Raw genomic sequence first — 19,259 nt, forward strand, 5'->3', positions numbered from 1 at the left:
ATCAAAGGAAGTCAGGACAGGAACTCAAGCAGGTCAGAAACTTGGAGGCAGGAGCTGATAGAGAGGTCAAGGAGGGGTGCCCTTACTGGTTGGCTTCCCATGGCTTCCCCAGCCTGCTTTCTTATAGAACCCAGGACCACCACCCAGGGATGGCCCCAACCACATAAATCACTAACAACAACAACAACAACAAAATGCCTTGTAGTTGAATCTTACAGAGGCGTTTTCTCAGCCGAGGTTCTCCATTTTCAGATACCCCTAGCTGTGTCGAGCTGATGTAAGACTAGCCAGCACAATAAGTAAGCCAAAGGCTCATCCCTGGGAAGACCAAGTCTCCACCTTTCAACAGTTGTCAATTGCTTGCAGTTCTTCCACAAGACATACACACTTGACAGCAAACAAATCTCTGGCATGTGTACAAACTCACGGGGATGAAACAGCTCATTACTGATTGAGGAATGGGCCGAGGAAGAAACCGAGAAAGAAAGAAAATATTCCCTGGCACTAACTGGGAATGAAAACACAAGAAAACTTCTTTAACTGCCGCTAGAGCTACAAGGAGGGGGTGGGGCTGGCAGGGCCTAATCTGAGGGAACCTTAAGTAAGTTTGCTGGCTGATTTTTTTTTTGAGTCTGCACATGCGCACTGAGTACCTTCCTTGCTAGCACACTGGACAGCCCTCCATGGTGAATGTGCGCTGTACCTGGCACGAGCTAGGCGCTGCTTCCTTGTGTTTACCAGCGTTGCTTGGCGACCGCGTTGCCAACTGCAGTTGACACCTAGTAAACCAACACGGAGCTTCCTTACTGGGATACTGTGGCAAGACTTGGCTCTGAGTTTCCTTCGATATTCAAACCTTTAGGAACTGATTTCCTACACATTTTGGTTCTGGGTTTGGGAGAGGCCATCTTGGCATAGTCTCTTATCTTGGGTTGGGAATGCAGGAGAAGCTTAGCGGGAAGGAAGGGACCTGGAAAGCAGACATTTACCATGGAGATATTCTTCCCCAAAAAGGAAAGGACACCCCTGGGATTTTGTGATGGCCTGGATAAGATCTTCGTGGGCTTTGGGAACAAGGACGAGAGAGGCTGCCAGCCGCCCAAATACCACACCAGCTATGCACCTTTCTATCCTATCCACAAGGCTGCAAGCACAGGTGACATAGATACAGTGAAGAGCTTTGTCCAAAAGGGAATTTTTGCCATGGAACAAATAGATTGGAAAAACAGGTAACAGTGGGGTTGGAGCTGCGAGGGAGTGTATGGGTACCTTGGAGGGAGGCGCGATTACTGGCGAGCAGGCCAGCTTCCTGTCAGAGGAGAGTAAAGAGAAGCATCTGTCGTGAATCTTAGACTGCACATCTGAGAAGGATGTCACACCCAACTGGTCCTCATTAACAACGAAACAAACCAAGATCAATGCTCCTGTTCTTGACAGTTCTCCTTCTAGGGCACTTACTGGCCTTCCCAAGGGTTTCAGTAAACTTGTATAATACAGCTTTAGTGTATCCATTAGAGAAGATAAAACATAGCGTCATATAAATTGTGGGAAAGTGCACAAGAGAAATTTCTAGTACATACCAACTTCCCACCTAAAGGTTTTCTTTTTCTTTTATTTTTTTTTCCTTTTTTTTCTTTTGGGTTTTTGAGACAGTGTTTCTCTGTGTAGTTCTGGCTGTCCTGGAACTCACTCTGTAGACCAGGCTGGCCTTGAACTCACAGAGATCTGTCTGCCTCTGCCTCCCAAGTGCTGGGATTAAAGGTGTGCACCACCACTGCCCGTCTGGGTTTCCTTCCTTCCTTCCTTCCTTCCTTCCTTCCTTCCTTCCTTCCTTCTTCCTTCCTTTCTTTTTCCTTCCTTCCTTCCTTCTTCTTTTCTTCCTTCCTTTCTTTCTTTTTTTTAAAATAGAAGTTAATATTCACTATGTAAAGTGTATTTCCAGATGTGTACAGGAATGTACATTATTTATTGAGAGAACTTAACAATAGAAGATGGTTTGTGGTCTCATATTGATTTACTATTTCATCTACTTTTGTTATGGGTGCCATGTTCATTTGATCATTTTCTGTACTTGGAGCCTTCCCGCTCACTAGTTTAAACACTCCTGAAGGGCTATTCAGCATCTTCTTGATAAACTAAGCCAGTTTATAGTAAGATTTGCTGATGAGTCCTGGTTTTCCTACAAGCATTAACTCCAATGATTTGTACTACACCATATGGCTCACTGGCACCTTTGACAGTTTTCAGACCATTAACTCATCACTACAGTGTCCAGGTCATTCCTGAGCAGGTGCATGGATCCGTACTGTTGTGTGCCTGCTCTCTCCTCAGATTCCTCTGTATTGGTGCCCTAAGAGGAGGGGGTCCCCTGAGCACTGCCCAGGTCTTACCAGTTCTCAGTCATCAGGGCTGTCACATCTGAAGCTGGGGCCTGGGCACTTTGTTCAGTAGGGTCCCGGCAGGGTGCCTCGACCCTGGCTGCAGGCTTGTTAATAGAAAGAATCTATATCCTAAAATACAGAAACAACTCACATTTGGGGAATGTGGACTCCCGTGAAACTGTCTGCTCTTTGCAAAAAGAGGCAATAAAATGACTTTTCTTCTAAAGAAAATCAAATTTTAAAATTCAGAGTCCTTCAGTGCTTGCTGTCTGGTGATTATAATTGCCTGTGTAAGTTTTGAGAAACTGTCCCTAAAGTTTACACATGTCCCTTTCGTACTTGCAGGACTGCCCTGCATTTTGCCTGTGTCTATGGCCAACCAGAGGTGGTGACGGTCCTGGTGGAGGGCAGCTGTGACATTAGTCCAAAGGACATCAACAACACCACACCGTTAATTAAGGCATGTGACAGCCATCAGTTTCAGATGATGGAAATTTGAAACACGCTTTCATATTAAAAAAAAAATGAAGCTATATCTTTTAAATGTAACTAAATGCTGTAGCCTGTGGAACGCTGATCTCTTAACAGTCTGTATGTTGGCGTCACATCCACAGGCTGCACAATGCAGACAGACGGAATGCCTTGATATTCTGCTGAAGCATGGTGCTGACCCGAATATCATGGACTCTCACGACAACACCGCTCTGCACTACGCCGTTTACAATGGGGATGTCGAAACAGCCGCTAAGCTGCTTGAATACAAGGCAAACACTGAAGCAACAAACGAGGTATGCAAAACCCGCCTTTTTATTCTAATATATTTGAAAAACACAGGTTTTAACAGCCATGTGTATGTAGAGTCAATTTTCTGTCTTTTCAAAGCTCTAGTCCTCTAATGGAAATGTTTTGAAATAACCCAACCATTGAAGATGCCACTTTAAATATTGGTGCAGCTTTCTTGAATGCATTTCTGACAAATATTTGGCAGAGCAATGAATTCGCTAGAGCACCAATCTGCCTATTTTTAAGACTGAAAAAAGCTTTTCATTGACTTGTTAAAAATGACACCCAGCGTGAACATTGGCCTTTGCTATTAACTTTATCTTAAATGAGAAAGAAGTGTTTTATGATACAGGAACATCTGGATGCTGCAGACAAGTTATGTTGTGCAATTGATCAAGCTATTGATTGATAAGGCCAAAGGAGGAAAAAGAGAAAGGGAAGTTGATGAGAAATATTCATACAAATTTGGGGATTAGATAATTGAGGAAAAATATGAACGTTTCTTGATTTTTTTGAAAAACGACTCATTTTATGTAGATTTATTCTGTGCTCTTCAGTTGGATGAAAATTCCTAATAAGAGAACATTACTAGTTAACAAGCATACCCAGTGGTAAATTTTAATAGGACTCTGATGAAATTATGAACAGACAGCAATTACACAGAAGATAAAAAAAGAAAAAAGAAAAGAAAAGGAAAATTCAGTGATTCACCATGAAATGAATGACCATTGTCTGACAGAAATTGCTGCTTGGATAAGAGCCTAAAGTCTACTCTCAAATCTCCAATGCTTTGCTTGCACTTTAGAGGTTTTTATACTGCCTTTTTCAATCCAGTTATATTCTGAAATTTCTCTTGGTGCTTCTGCCCAAACCTCGCGAATGAAATGGAGTTTCCAGCAAAGGTGGTGGCATCCAGTTCTCCCTTTTGGCTGTGAGCCACCCTGTGGGTGCTGCACCTGGGACACGGGTCCTCTGGAAGGGCAGACAGTACTCAGTCACTGAACCTCTCCCCAGCCCCAGGAGATTCCTAAAGAACTGTGGATTTCAAGTGGCTCTTAAGGAACCAAGCACGGACTACATAGAGCTCATTTTATTGTCTGACACCTGTGATCAAGTTGTCCCTATTGTCTGAGGCCCAGAGTGCTCCCGTTTGCTAGGGAGCCCTCCAGGTTAGTACCTGTCATCTACTTAGCCTAAACGTGTGTTCTCATGAACAGGTGCTTGATAGTGATTTGTGGTAGAGATTTTAAACTTTCAAAACAGTTTGTAAGAATATAGTGTATTTTGTTTTTATTTTTGTTAGTCCCTTAGAAATGGAATTGGAAGCTGCCAGGCATTGGTGGCACACCTTTAGTCCCAGCACTCGTGAGGCAGAGGCAGGTGGATCTCTGTGAGCTCGAGGCCAGCCTGGTCTACAAGAGCTAATTCCAGGACAGTTAGGGCCTGTCAGTTTCCCCCAAGACAGTTGCACAGAGAAACCCTGTCTTGGGGGAAAAAAGGGGTTGAATTTTAGAAATTAGAAGGTGTTATTTTAAAACGTGTTCTTTGCCCCTGTTGTGAACACATTCATACTGAAATGCCTGATGTACTCTAAAGGTTATGGCAACTGCAAACAAAATTGCACCATTTTGCACCGATGAAGGTGACCTCATAGTTTTCCTAAATGACTTGCTGTGGATTAACCCCTCTGTACACTGTGAATATGGATTACTCTCGTTGGTTAATAAAGAAACTGACGTGCAGGTAGCCACACAAGAAATATAGGCAGGACAGCCAAACTGAGAATGATGGGAAAAGAGAAGGCGGAGTCAGGAGATGCTGCCAGCTGCCCGAGGAAGCAGGATGTGTAGAAAATGAGGCAACAAGCCATGAGTCATGTGGCAAAGCATAGATAGAAATACAGGTTAATTTAGGTGTAAGAGTTAGTTGGTAACAAGCCTGAGCTATGGGAATAGCATTTGTAGCTTATATTAAGTCTCTGAGTGGTTATTTGGGAAGTGGCTACAGCACAGGAAAACTCCATCTAGAGTGACTGATAAGGACGCTAGTGTCTCAGGTTCTGGCACCACACATAAAAGGGAATTAACAAGTTTCTCTGTAGTTGCACAAGACACCTGCTGCATCTCAAAATTCTGAACACTGTGTTCTTTGAACTCTACATCCTTAGATGTTAGTGTCTCCATAAAAGGCATCTTAAAAAATTAGAAATTATGAAAAATAAAAGACATTTCTCTGATGGAGGTCCTGTACTACTACTTTTTTTGTCACATTCCTGGACAGCTGGTCATGCAATATTTTTGTTGGGGCGTGGAACACCCGCAAAAGAGACCTTTCTTTGTAATGTAGGTAGAAATAAAATAAAATATAGGTGGGGAAATTGAACTTATTTGCCAGCAAATATACAGAAAATTTTGCTACCGTGGTTTTTGTTGTGAGTTGTTGAAATGAAGATATAGAATCAAGAAACTTTTGGTAGACAGGAGCAATCCTATGATCCCAAAATACCACACTACATGTTGACAAAAGTAAAAAACTGTGGCAATAGGAAATCTCTGTGTGAATTTTGGAATGAATATGTGTGATCACTCTAGGTAGGGCATTTCATAAAATGGAGAAGCAAATGTGAAAGTCAGTGGGTTCAGGAAGAAATAACAATTTATTATCAGCATTTATGATTATGAGCTCAATGAATGTTTTCATTTCCAACTTATCACTGATTTTGTTTTTGACAGAACAAGATCACACCACTTCTGCTTGCTCTGAAACAAAACAAGGAGAAAATGGCAGAGTTCTTAATCAACAACGGGGCAAATACAAAAACATGTGATTTTCTGGGAAGGTAAAAAAAAGTCCTTGTAGTAATAAAGCCAGTGAGTTTGGCACCATAACGATCACCCAAGCCACGAAGTTAAGTTCATAGGAAGAAGAATTTAACTTTTACTTACTGAGACAACATTAACCTAGATCATCAGTTTGGTACAAAAGAAATTACTCAGTGTGAACAACAAAAGACAGCATACAATAGGGCCTATTTTTCATGATAATATAAAACAATGTTGATTAATTGTATTACAACTTATTCATCAGGTAACTTATTTAGCTATACAAGTCTCATATTTTGTTGGTTTTTAAGATGTTAATTCTAATTTTTGAACAGCAGTATGACACTATCTTTACAGTATTTATCATCCATCCTTGTATACTGCTTCCTGAAAAATGCAAATCTGTTGGATGGCTGTTTCTCTTATATTTCTCTGCAAAATATTGTCTGGATGTCCCTCAGTAACTATTAATTTCTATCACCACACGGTACTTCTACGTTTCTTGTTTTTTTCCCTCTGAATTTATTTTGAAACTTTATTCTTTGGCATGGTCAAAAGAATGAAAAACTACCTTTATTGAATGAGTTTGGATGAGTAAACACCATAGTTGGATGCTAAGAAGAAATCTCAATATTCACACAGGACTGAACCTCAATCTAGCTTTCATGCTTCCTGAACGTACAACCTTAGGAATGTTGCATATCACTCGGTTTATTTCCTGACTCAAAAAACAGGGTCATGCCAGTACATATTATGTGTTATGTGCAATGTAGTCCTAGCATGTGGTCATCTCCTGCAAACACCATTGCTACCATTATTATTAAATTATCTATTTTGTAATTTACTATGATTATGTTAATCATGCAGTAAACTTTTCCCCTTTGATCTTAATCTGATTATGTGTTACAGTATATTATGTCAGGCTAGGGAAGAAACAAATAATTCTCCACTTAAATTGTTACCTGTATTGTTAATAGCCTCAGTATTTGTGAATGAAAGGACATAGAACTATAAATTCTGCTATGTAATTCCATAGCGAGAGAATGGGTTTTCTGTTAACTTTTCCCCAATTTGTCCCAAAGATAATTTACAGGATGAACATTTGAGCTCCCAACACGTGTGTGTCTGTTAGTGGATGGTCAATTCTATATAAACAGTCAGTGTTTCAAACTGCAAAACATATTCAGCGAGGTGTTTAACAGCTTTATTAAAGTACCCGACAGCCAGGTTCTGCCTCTGCTCTTTTAGAAGCACCCTTATGTATGCTGTAAGGTGTGGGTCCGAACTTATCATCAAGCTTCTTCTTCAAAGAGATATAGATACCTTTAAGCAAGACGCCTTCGGCTGGACAGCGAAACGTTATGCTGTTGAAAGTAAAAGCAACGTGTAAGTGTTTACATTCCTTGTTAATTAACATTCAATGGAGATGCAAAGTAATTACAAATACCACGTCTTATCTCTATAATTTAGGTCGTTTTGGAATGGCACTGACAGAGTCCATCTCATTATCTCGATGCTAACCAAAGCTGTAGATGAATTAGAAGAAGCAACGGATACAGCATTCTTTGTCTCGGGATTTATTTATATGTGTGTAGTAGGGTGTGGGGGGGTGGATGTTGACAATTGAACCTGGAACTTCACATGATTTTGTCAAGCATTTTATCCAAGGACTATATAGCTATCTCTTAGGTTAGGACTTTTTAAACTCTATTGGTGAAGAAAGCTTGTTAAACCCTAATCTTGAGAATGTATAGTGATGTCCACCAAAAGAAAGTCAGATTTGAGCCATGTAGAGCTATTGGCAACATCACCTGAAGGAAACACATACATATGCAACAAAAGCATTCCTAGTTCCAGATCTCCATGGACATCCAGCTTCCAAAGCTTGTTATACCCTTCTGCCAGGGCCTTGTTATCTCTGTTGGGTGGGCATTACTGTTTTCTAATGCTGCTGTTGCCTTTTGCCACATAGTGTGCCCCCACCTTTTGCTTTCGGAGAGATAGGACCAATGAGGCATTTTAGAGTCCCTGTGCACCCTAGTGAGAATGAAATATGACAGGGGCTTGGGAAATATGACTACTTATTGATACCAAGAAACCTGAGTGAATTGATGGTCATAAGGACATTTGGAGACCTGGTAGACTCAGGAGCACTTGGACACATGAGTGGATTGGGAATTTGAGGGACCCAGAGGTATTTTGGGATCTGAGTTTACTGGAATTCCTTTTGCATCTGGGGAAATGGTATTTAGGGGGACTTAAAGGCCAGGAGTCATTTAGACTAAGGACCATTGGATATGGTGGGATATGGGAGGACATGGGCATGGACAGGAGATCACTTAACATTTGCATATTGACATCAAGTCCATACTAATGTGCTGTGGGAACTCCTTCAACCAATAGCCTTTAAAATACTAGTCCACTTGGGCATGGTCTCTTATACTATAAATTCAGCTGTAAGCTTGTATGCTCTCTCTCAGCTGTTGGATTTGGTTCCTGTTCTCCATTTATTCAGAGGACTGTGAACTGTGAGTCTACCCCAGGGATAAATAAGCCTTTATTATACTCAATTCTGAGCTAGTGTGGGACTACTTTATAGCATCTACCTCTTCAATGCTTTGCTAGCTCAGGAAATTTTAGACTTTTATCTTTACTGTCTAAAAATTTTGCACTTTTGGTCCATATATAATCCATATATTTGAGGTATGAATAGTTCCACATTGTTTAACTAGCTGTTTAGATTTTGAAGTGTTAAATGAATGATTTTCTTTGATGATTTTTTTTTCATGATGAAGAATAGAATAACTATTAACAAAGCAGGCCTTAATAGTTTTTGGTAATGTCAACATAAGAATATCACATCTTGCGAGGAAATACATGCTGAACATTATTTGGAAGTCTAAGACAGTTCAGCCTTAAGAGACAAATGATCTCTTGTTTCTCTATTTGTCATGTATACTTTATATTACCTTGTTTAATTTTAACAACCTCTTATACAAAAGCAGTAAAGTCATTATTTTTTTTTAGAGGAAGACATCAAACCTAATAGAAATCACATGTCCAAGAGCAAGCAGCTATTGGCTACAAATGTAAGATTTCTTCTGAGTTTAGGATACTTTCCACTATGCTGAGAAAATTTAGTTCATGTATGGGGTTGCTTTTGATTCATGACCATTCTACTTCATTTTTTCTTGTTTAGTTATAAGCTTAATAAAATACAGAACCCACATGTTTGTAGCATATGTTTAAAAGGTCTGATACCAGAATAACAACACCATGGATAATGCCAGAAATACTCCTCTGAGTGTAATGTGACAGGAAAGTGATTTCATATCATTATTGACTGATTTGCCATTCTTTTTGTCCATGGCAGTAGAAAACTACTTATTGACTATGATGAAGAGAAAATGAGACAGACATGTTCAGGTAAGATTTCTGATAGTGAATTACTCTTGGCTTTCCAACTAGAGAAAAGAGCAAGGAAAGTTTGAAAATAAATGTAAATTGAATTGGTATTTATCTTGTTTTCTAAGGATCTAGAGATCAGAATCCTTCTAAAAAATTATATAAAATGTTTAATCCAAAACTCCTAAAATTGCTTTTAGTTAATTTCTTTGAAATATATATCATTGTATAGAAAGAAAAATAATTGTACGAGTGACACATTAAAATTTGAATAGTTAGAAAATGGATTTTCTCTGAAATATTGGAATAAATGTACTGAATTTAGTAAGGGAATATTGTTATATATGATGTAAAGTTCTCTAATCAACATTGAGATTTATTCACTTTGGTTCATAGTCAGTTCTTCATAGAGATCATATTTTTCTATTACTTATCTTGTTCACACTGACATAAACACACTTTCTGTTTTCTTTATGTTAGTTAGGAACAAATGACATTTTCTAAATGTGTTCTAAATGTATTATTTATTGTGTGTTATTCACACATGGCATAGAGGCCCAAAAATGTGAGCCTATCCCATCTTGTCTGAAGGTCAGAGAGTTTGAGCTTGCTCAAGGTTGTTGATAGCAACTGTGGCTACACACCCTGATGTAGGGTTTGGTTACTTGGTGTTTTGGACATTGAGATGACCCATAGAGGTAGATCCACTCCACTCTGAACAGAAGCCAAAGAATTCAAGCATACTTCTGCTGCTTCTTTAGAAATAGGAGGTTTGACCTAGGGAATGACTGCCTTCAGCATACTCTAGGGTAGGTTCACTGCCTAAACAACAGAAAGCCTTTCTCAAGAAATAATGACTTGATGTCTCCAGTATTGGGGCAAGTAGCTGCTCTAGTTTTCCTTTGTATCATGTTAAAGCAGTCTTTTGGCTTCCTCCCCCTTTTGTATTAGGGTATAAAAGTGTATGGAAAATAAATGCGGGTAAATTCAGCATTCGGTATTCATTGAGTTGCCCTACCCTTACTATCCTGTGTCTCCGTGATTCTTTCTTATCTCTATCCCTCCTACTTACCATTTTCTAACACTTGCGTTCCTACCCTGGAATGTACGAATCCACCGAGCCTAGGATCGTGACAGAAGTCACCCCAAAATGGTGGCTCCTGACACCTGGCATGAAAGCAGGAAGGCATGCTAATGAAAGAAGGGAGCAGGATTAGCATGAGGAGGACTCAGAGGGATGGGGAAGAGCAATGTGGAAGGAAGAACAAGAGTACTGTATCACGAAATGTCAAGACTAAACCCGTTACTTTGCGTGTTAACTTTAAAACTGATCAAATGTGCATTCATATGCTCTATTACTGTACTTCTGTCCTGTCACTGTCTTACTTCGAGTTGGCTTCAGAGATAAGTTCCAGGAGCCCCAAAGAGCTACGCTCAGCCACCATTCCAGTTGGGAATATTAAGATTTCCACTAAGTATGAAAACCGGAGAAATCTTCAGTCAGTATACATATTTGGAAGAGGAACACGTAAAGGAACACTAAGCTCATCTTCCGCATCTGGGCACAGATGTAGGTACAAATGATGCAGCTGAAGAGGCTCCATCATTCAGAAGTCATGGTCAAGGTGTGTCTGAAGGACATTGTACTAGTTCTGCTCTGTAAAGTGGTCTTGAGAGAGTCCTTTTTGGTTGAGGGGACAGGCTGCTTTACAGGGCACAGTTGGTCAAGTTCCAGCGACAGCCTTGCCATCACGGATGACTCCCTTTCTTGGGGAATAGGTTTATCGTGCAAGGCTCTCTTGTCCCCAGGAAAAAGGTTTCACAGGATCCGTAGGAGTCTTTAGGCACCGTTTGAGAACCTTGATTGGGAGACTGTTTAATACTGATAATACGTTGTCTCGGTTACTCTTTGTGGAATTCAGGAATAAAGAGGAATGACTGAGGTCGGGCATGCCTATGTTTTAGAAGGAAAGTTCTTTAGGGTTTAATACGCCTGTGTGCCAAGGTTGGCAGCTGACACAGCACACAGGAAAAAGACTTCAGATGGAGAGCTGTCGAGGCTTGTTCGCATTTTCAGTTACACCGCAGGACCAAGTGAGCTATCAGTGCCCTTTAGCCCATTTTCTAAGTGTCTATTGCATCCTGATGAGTTAGCAAAATTAAAACACTTGATTAGAACCACAGACACGAGGATTCCGTTCCTTCCTGTGTCTTTGCAAGTGCTAACCCCTTTGTTGTCTACACGGATTGACTGCACCTCCTTTTGCTTTGTAGAGATCACCAGGAAAAAGGCTTGCTCAACGGTAATGACTTTGATAGTTTTCCTGAATTACTAAGTAGATACCATATGCAGTATTTAACACTTAGCAATTATCCTGTTTCAAAGCCCTTCCTGCCTACCTCGAAAGTGAAGGATGCTCTTCAAAGTAAAGAAGTGGAAAAGTCAGAGGCGAAACCATCCCAGTCAAGTAAGATTTTCAGTTTAAGTTATTTGGAAAGAAGTAGGTGAAAAATTAATGCTCCCAGCCTACCCGTTCCTAAGGCTACCATCCCCAAAGATGGTGTAAACTGCCGCAGCCAATGAAGTGGTCGTTCCAGGCACCAATATTTTAGAAAAAGGTCTTTATTAGTACATGAAAGAGATGGTGACAAATAGGTGTTTTGACTTAATTTTATCCTTTCGTGTAGCTTTGGAGCCTGCTCCGGAACTTGCTCTGTAAAGGCTTGCGCCACGGCTACTCAGCTTTCTTTTATCTTTTCTGGGCAAGTGTTAAATCGAGTCCCATTTGCAGGTTAAGCCACAATCTACACCCAACTGCCCTTCCGTTGTTCTCTGTTCTCAATGAGCTTAGGGAAATGAGAACCAGAACATTTAGAGAAAAGTACGAGAAAGCGTTCCTTCAATACCAGCAAGGAAAGTGGTTCCCTCTCATCTCATCTTACAGCTTTAAAACATTGCGTACTGTTCATTCTTGTGTGTGAATGAGCGTGCGTGCGCGCGTGTGCGCACGCACACACACACACACACACACACACACACACACACTTGCAGGGCATACAGAGGCACACATGTGGAGGTCAGAGGACAACATTGGTAGGAACAAGTTATCTCCTTCAGGTATGTTAGTTTCCGGGATGCAGCTCATGATATCGGGTTTCACAGCAAGAGCCTTTACTGATGAGCTGGACTACACGAGCAGCACAGGTATTTAATATTAACGACCAGGTTTGAGTTCTTCAGGGAATGACATTTGTTCACCTTTTAAAATGTTAATAAAGTTGTTCTGCCGTGGAAATAGATAAATTCTTGTCACACGTTTCGTGAAGCTTTACCTCAATTTTGGCCAGCTTCATCCTCATTTTGTTATTCTACTATTAACTCTCCGGGCTCTGACCATTCCTGTGAACTTCACGTCCATCTTCACCACATTTAGAGTCATAAATCACCATGGAAAACGTGAAGAGAAAAAACAAAAACATGCTTTGGAAAATTAATGGCTAAGGCTCCAAAATACAAACTTCCATCATTTCAGTGTGAGGCTGGTTATTGGCATAATCTGCATCCTTAACCTTCTCTTCTGGACCACTTCTCTGGCATTCCTGGGATGCTGGTAATGACATCTTCCACCTCCTCCATGTTTTGGCTGACCTAACACGTAACTAATATAGGACTTCCTCTATGTTAACTCTGCCTTTCATGTTTTTATTTTTTACTAGAACATATCTGCCCAAACTCACATGCTAAGTGCTAAGTAGAGCAGAACTTATAAGTGGTACCTGTTAAGTGCAAGTAAAGAGATGGTGATATCTCTAACCAGAGACAAAGTAGGATGCCATGTTTGTGTGGAGATGTCACGAGGAAAATCACTGCTTTGTATACATATTTAGAAAATGGAATTAAAGTCTTATTGTCTGTTAGAATGCTTCTTGTCCTGTTGCTGTCCTTGCTTGTGTTAGTTTCAGAGCAAAACCTCCAGTAGCCCCAAAGAGCCAGACATACTCACTCATCTTAATAGGAGGATTAATGTTTCCAGTAAGTGTGAAATCAGAAGGCAAGAGCCATGTGACTTCTTTGGGAAACAGGCCTGAGAACAGCATGAATGGCTCTCCTTCTGGCAAGACCCCGAGACCCTGACCCATTCGGCCAAGCCTGTGGACAGTTCACAGCAAAACCCTGAGCGTGACCCCAGGAACATATGGGCTACGTGTTCTCCTTGCTTTCACCAAGCTAGCCACCCTGCTGGACTGAATGAGTCATAGTAGGCCATGACGTTGAATATTACATATTTGCATAACTGTTCTGGAAAGAATGATTTTAACCACAAGAGTTTTTGAGAAATGTTATTAAGTAGATGGTATGAAGAGTTAATGGGAACACTCCAGAAACAGGGAATGAAGCAGAAACATAGAAATTCACAGTACCCTCATTTCTAATAGCTGTGCCAATATCCCAAGAACTTAAGGGAGAAGGACATGCGAACAAGGAATAAACTGTGCCAACTATTAAGAGTCAGTTTTCAAGTTATGTTACCTATAGGCTAAATGGAAAAAACTGGTATATCCCCAGAGGAGATGGGATAGTATAGAATGTAGAATGGAATGATTCAGATTTGACTGCTGAGTTGATTGTGAGAACCCAGACCTTACCAGATGTAAATATTAACCACTAAAGACAAAACTGTCTCTTACCCTGCATGACGCTGTAACTGCAAATGCTGCCAACTGGGCACACTCCTCTACCTGTAGGTGTGCCTAGTTAGAAAACTTCCTTTCTAGGTTGCAAGACGGCTTATGCTTCTAACAGTAGAGATATAGATCAAGAAGCTAATGGCTACCAGTGGGAAAGCTGGGGGACAGAAGGGGAAAGAAGCAAGGAATACACTGGTAATCACTGTTAGCATTTTTAGAAACTTAGGAAGTAAAGATTGATTGTAAAATTGTTCATGCAAACCATTGAAACTGTATAAATTAAAAACAGCCCAGGATATCCAGAACCGCTTGTTTGAACAACAGGTGGTCACAATTTCTTCACGGTACTGACTTCCCACATCCATCCCAGCTCATTGAACCAGTCTGGAGCAAAGCTTTCAGCAATCAGAGAAATATTCATACAATGCACACTTTGGGAAGAGGACCCATAAAGGAACCAAGGAGTCTAGGGCTTATCTTCAGGGTCCGGTGACAGATTTCGGTAGAGATGATTTCAGCATTGAGGCAGGCTGGAGTGGTTGTGTAACTCAAGAGTCTTGGTCAAGGTGTGGTCTGGATGGACACGGTGCCAGTTTTGATCCTGTTGGATGATCTGAAAAGAATCCTTGTCATTTGAGGGGACACTGCACTTCTCAGGAGATGATGACTGGTGTCCCAGAGAGAGCCCTGACGTCACAGATAACTGTTGTGTTGCCTTGATTTATTTGCCGACTCAACACGTGCTAGAATGCCAAGGGAAGAATCATGTCTGTTGAGGAATTGCCTCCATCAGATTACCCTTAGTTAAGTATGTGGGGGCATTTTCTTGTTTGATGACTAACTTGCGAGGGCCCAGGTCACTGTGAGTGGTACCTTGCCTGGCAGGGGGTCCTGAGTTGTTTAAGAAGGTGGGTTGAGCAAGCTGCAAGAGGGAAAAGGCAGGAAGCAGTGTTCCCCCATGACTTCTGCTTCAGTTCCTGCCATCAGGTCCCTGGCCTGAGTTCCTGGGTTGGCATTCCTTGGTGATGGGCTGTAAATGGTAAAACGTGTGGTCACGGCAATAGAACCTAACTAGAGCAATCGCCTTCTTCTGGGAAAAGGTTTACCCTGCAAGGCTCTCTTGTTCCTGGGACAGGCCTTATAGACACCACTTGGAAGTCTGAACAGGAGAGCTGATAGCAATTGTCGGGATTGTTTTCTGTGGCTTCAGCCCTGAAGAGGAACCTTGTAGGTTAGGCCATACTTATTGCTAGTCAGACACTCTGCGTTCAATATGCCTGCGTGTAGAGGTTAGTGGCTCAAAGCACAGGGAGGGATGTCCAAGTTTGATCCTGTTTAATTGGCATTGTAAGACAAGCGAGGAGCCAATATTTTTCAGAAAAAAGAAATGTGTGCCTATTTAGATCTTGATCATTTTAAACCAAAATATAATTTAGAAATATGAGCATCAGAATTCTGCTCTTTGCTATGTCTTCCTGAATGCTGGTTACCTTTGCTTTTTTGATCATATTTTAATCATATTTCCTGTTGCTTTTTAGAGAACACCGAGAAAGAGTTATGCTCAATGGTAACAACCTTTATGGTTTTCTCTTGAATTACTAAAGAGATATTGGGTGAAATACATAACCTTTACAATTAGCCTTGTTTCACAACCCAACCAGCCTATCCCCGAAGTGGAAAAGTCTCCCCAAACTGAAGCAGTGGAAAAGGCAAAGGGAAGACCGTCAAAGTTAGGTAAAAGCTGCAGTTGTAATTACTAGGGACAAAGTAGGTGGGATGTTGATGTGTATAGGTGCCCCGTTCCTGTTCCACTCAATAACTCAGGAGGGGGAATTCGTCATCCCCAGCACAGGTGTTGTCAGCGACATCCACAATTCGGAAAAAAAAATGTAGGAGACGTTGACAAATGAGTTGCAACCTAGAATTTTTTCTCCCTTTCAATTTTAATGCTTTAAATTTACCAGTTTAGAATCTGTCCCTAATTGGCCCTTACCAAGGTTAATCCTGGGGCTTATTAGATCCTCCTGAAATTTAAACATGCTGGGACTTGGTACAATTGAGGACATAGCATAAGGAAACTGTATCTAATTTGTCATGATGAGGTACAGGTATCCATGGTAATGCCAGAGATGCAAATGCTGTCACAACCCAGAGTCTCAGATCCTGGAGCCCAGTTCTGGACTTGCTTTGGCACATAGCAAGATCATTTATATTCAAAAATAAATAAAGGAAAGTCCATTTTAGTCATATCCTGACACTATTAATAATTCTGTTTTTTTCCAGTTATTTTAGTGGTGTCATCAGATACATACGTGATCATAGAATAAAATATTCTATAATTAGGTATAATGTATAAATCCAAACTCATATATTCTTCAAAGTGAGTTAATTGTATTTAAAATTCCTTCATTTTTACTTTTTCTTATTTGCTTGTTTTTTAGGTCAGTTTTGAGCATTTCATATGTGTATAGAAAATAATGTGATGAAAGCCACCCCCATTAACCTCCCTTCCAGTCTGTTCACCTTGTCTTTCTCAAATAATTATTTTTCTGGTTTTTTTTTTGGTTTATTTTGTTTTGTTTTCCTGAGTGGTTCCGAATCATTCTACCTGTCCTCTAAGCTTAACCCCCACACAGAGCCGCTGTTCCAGTTCCACTCTGGCTTCTCATATGATTCAGTAGAAATAAGACACAGAAATGCTAGAAAACATTAGAGTGAGCCCCTTCAGCATCAACCACAGGAATGGAAATCATGAAGCACTCACCATGGAATCAAAATCCACAAAGAACTCAAAACTGGTAGATACCCTGCTTCCCTGCTCATCGAATATGCTAGTTGTTCATGTCCATAGCAAGAGCTCTGTTCTTCAGGAATCCAGATTAGCACTTAAAACAAGCTAAAACTCCTCATACTAGAAATTGATGTTGATATCATAAATTTCTAAATATTTCTGGATGCTTTACTTCAAGTCTGTCTAATTTCATCTTCACTTTGTAACACTGTTTTCTATTCTGTCCTCTTCCTCTATTGGGGACCCTATCTTTGCATGAATGAATGAATGAGGGAAAAGATATCGCACCTCCCAGTCCATGAGTAGACGTGTTAAACATGTAAATCAATGATTTCATGTGGTGAGGATGTAAGATGAACTGTGAATATAGTATTTACATAAGCTCCAGGAAAATCAATCCCTAAAATTTAAAGAGTCAAAAATAAGAAAGACTCATGTAACGGAGTGTTAGACATTTGTCCAGAATAGTGTGTAAAAACATGTTTGGCATCAGGAAGAAGTTAACAGACAAATGTGCACACAGGAGCAATATTGTGATGAATACATTTTTGAGTAGTTTAAAAGTTATTTTCAGATAGAAAATAATTTCAAGTATTAATTTTTTCAAATGATGTTTAAGAAGTTTTGTTGCTGGGGGTTTGTTTGCTCATGCATGTTCAGTGGATTAACTGTGGATGAGTCTTTGAGATGTTTGTATGTTGTCTTTAAAACACCCAACATCTGTCCAAGTTATGCATTTATGTTTTGAATGATTATATCTATTTTATAAATAAAGTGTAAAGTTTATTGGGATAATTTCTTGCGAAAATATAAATACCATTTTTATCATCATTAATGTTAAATAGCTATATGTTTCTATACAATGTCCTTCATATAATATTCTCTCTATATGTAATTTTCTATAAGTTGCTATAGAAAATATAACCTCATCTAACTCTTATTAGTAATTTATTTTCCACATATACACATGATATACACGTGTTTATTTTATCTCCAGAACCAGGCTTACAAGTGTCCTCAGAGAAAAAGTCAAAAAAGCATGTTCACAAAGAAAATAAACGACCACTGGTAAAGTTTCAATATCTCACTCAATATATTCAATATGAAGACTATTTTAAAGGCCAAGTAGAATTTTCTTCAAACTTTCTTGAAGATTTAATAGATGACTTCATGCTTCATTTTTGAAATGTTTAAACTAGCTCTAAGACTTGGATAGGACAGTGACATGTGACTACATTTCATCTTAGCCTGTAATGTGTTTTCTTATTTGTGATTTCATGTGCTTAACCTTCTCCATGGCAGAAAGGTCATGTAAGAATCAAAACTTATGGGAAAGCAGCTGAGGTTACAAACAACATAACAGTTACACGCCATGGGTATGGTTATTCCTGGGGTCAAGTATACAATGTCATGTAATTGGCCAGTAACACTTTGGTTAAACTTCCAATCCTTTCTTTGATATCTGGTTGACCTCGGTGTTTTGTAGAAAGAGGGGCTAGGAAATTTAACAGCTCCATTGCCCAGTCAGCGACTGACTGGTCCTTCCGGGAGGGACCCTCTGGGGCAGAAGTAGAGGCGATGCCTTTCCTCTTAGTCTTCATCTCAGCGAAGGAAACACTAACTATGCTAATGTTGTCCGTTGGTCTCAGTGTTCATAAGAATATATTAGGACCAAATGATGTAGATACTTTATGTGGGAAGCATGAAACTAACACCCTGTCAGGAAATGGCAGGACTGGCCTTTAACAAATGGACGCTCACATGCATATCACATGCTGCTCCATACACAGACTTGCATATGAACACATGCACAAAGTAACCTTTTGTAAGCTAAAAAAGCAACATTTGAAACTTTCTGTTCTCATTGTTATATTCTATGGGTGTGGTTCTCAAGCTGACTATCATATTTTAAAACAAAAGTTATTTATGTTGTTTAAAATATTTCAAATAACTTCTATTTTTTAATAGCAAGTAGATGTTTAGATTTTTGTGTGTGTTGCAAAAATATTCCTTTTGTTCTGAAAACCATTAGATATTCTTTTTTTTTTCAGCTGAGGATCAAACCCAAGGCCTTGTGCGTGCAAGCATTCTACCCTTGAGCTAAATCTCCAACTCCTGCATTAGATATTTTAAAGGCAGTTTCCTTCTTGAGCTTTGCATGAGAGCAAATATTGTAATTTTTTAGGCTGTGCTTACTGTCAACGTTCGTGTTTGATTAAAGACTGAGAAACCATGAAAGTAAAACATATATTTGATCTAGAGAGTCTATGCCAGGCCCTTTAGTGAAATGTATTAGTTCCAGCACATTTTCTTAACTTACGCTTAATGGCTTTCAAAATAAACATTGCGACACATTTTAGAAAATGACGGGCTAAAGATGTGCTACTC

General features: G+C 39.9%; 1 protein-coding gene across 1 annotated transcript; it reads left to right on the forward strand.

The window, feature by feature from the left end:
• The first annotated feature begins 747 nt into the window (after nt 1-747).
• On the forward strand, nt 748-18,071 carry LOC125394913 (uncharacterized). Its single transcript, XM_048426057.3, has 9 exons — nt 748-1,229; nt 2,727-2,841; nt 2,996-3,169; nt 5,897-6,003; nt 7,235-7,372; nt 9,360-9,412; nt 11,666-11,694; nt 11,778-11,859; nt 17,869-18,071. Exons 1-9 carry the CDS (start codon nt 991-993, stop codon nt 18,054-18,056), a joined length of 1,125 nt encoding a protein of 374 aa, XP_048282014.3. The 5' UTR covers nt 748-990; the 3' UTR covers nt 18,057-18,071.
• The last annotated feature ends 1,188 nt before the right edge of the window (nt 18,072-19,259 follow it).

This window comes from Myodes glareolus, chromosome 21, assembly GCF_982192425.1.
Source record: "Myodes glareolus chromosome 21, mMyoGla1.1, whole genome shotgun sequence".
Taxonomy (NCBI): Eukaryota; Metazoa; Chordata; class Mammalia; order Rodentia; family Cricetidae; genus Myodes; species Myodes glareolus.

Coding starts and splice junctions, on each gene's coding strand:
- LOC125394913 (XM_048426057.3), top strand. CDS start 991: ATGGAGATATTCTTCCCCAAAAAGGAAAGGACACCCCTGGGATTTTGT. Junction 1,230..2,726: donor CAAATAGATTGGAAAAACAG/GTAACAGTGGGG, acceptor TCGTACTTGCAG/GACTGCCCTGCATTTTGCCT. Junction 9,413..11,665: donor AATGAGACAGACATGTTCAG/GTAAGATTTCTG, acceptor TTTGCTTTGTAG/AGATCACCAGGAAAAAGGCT.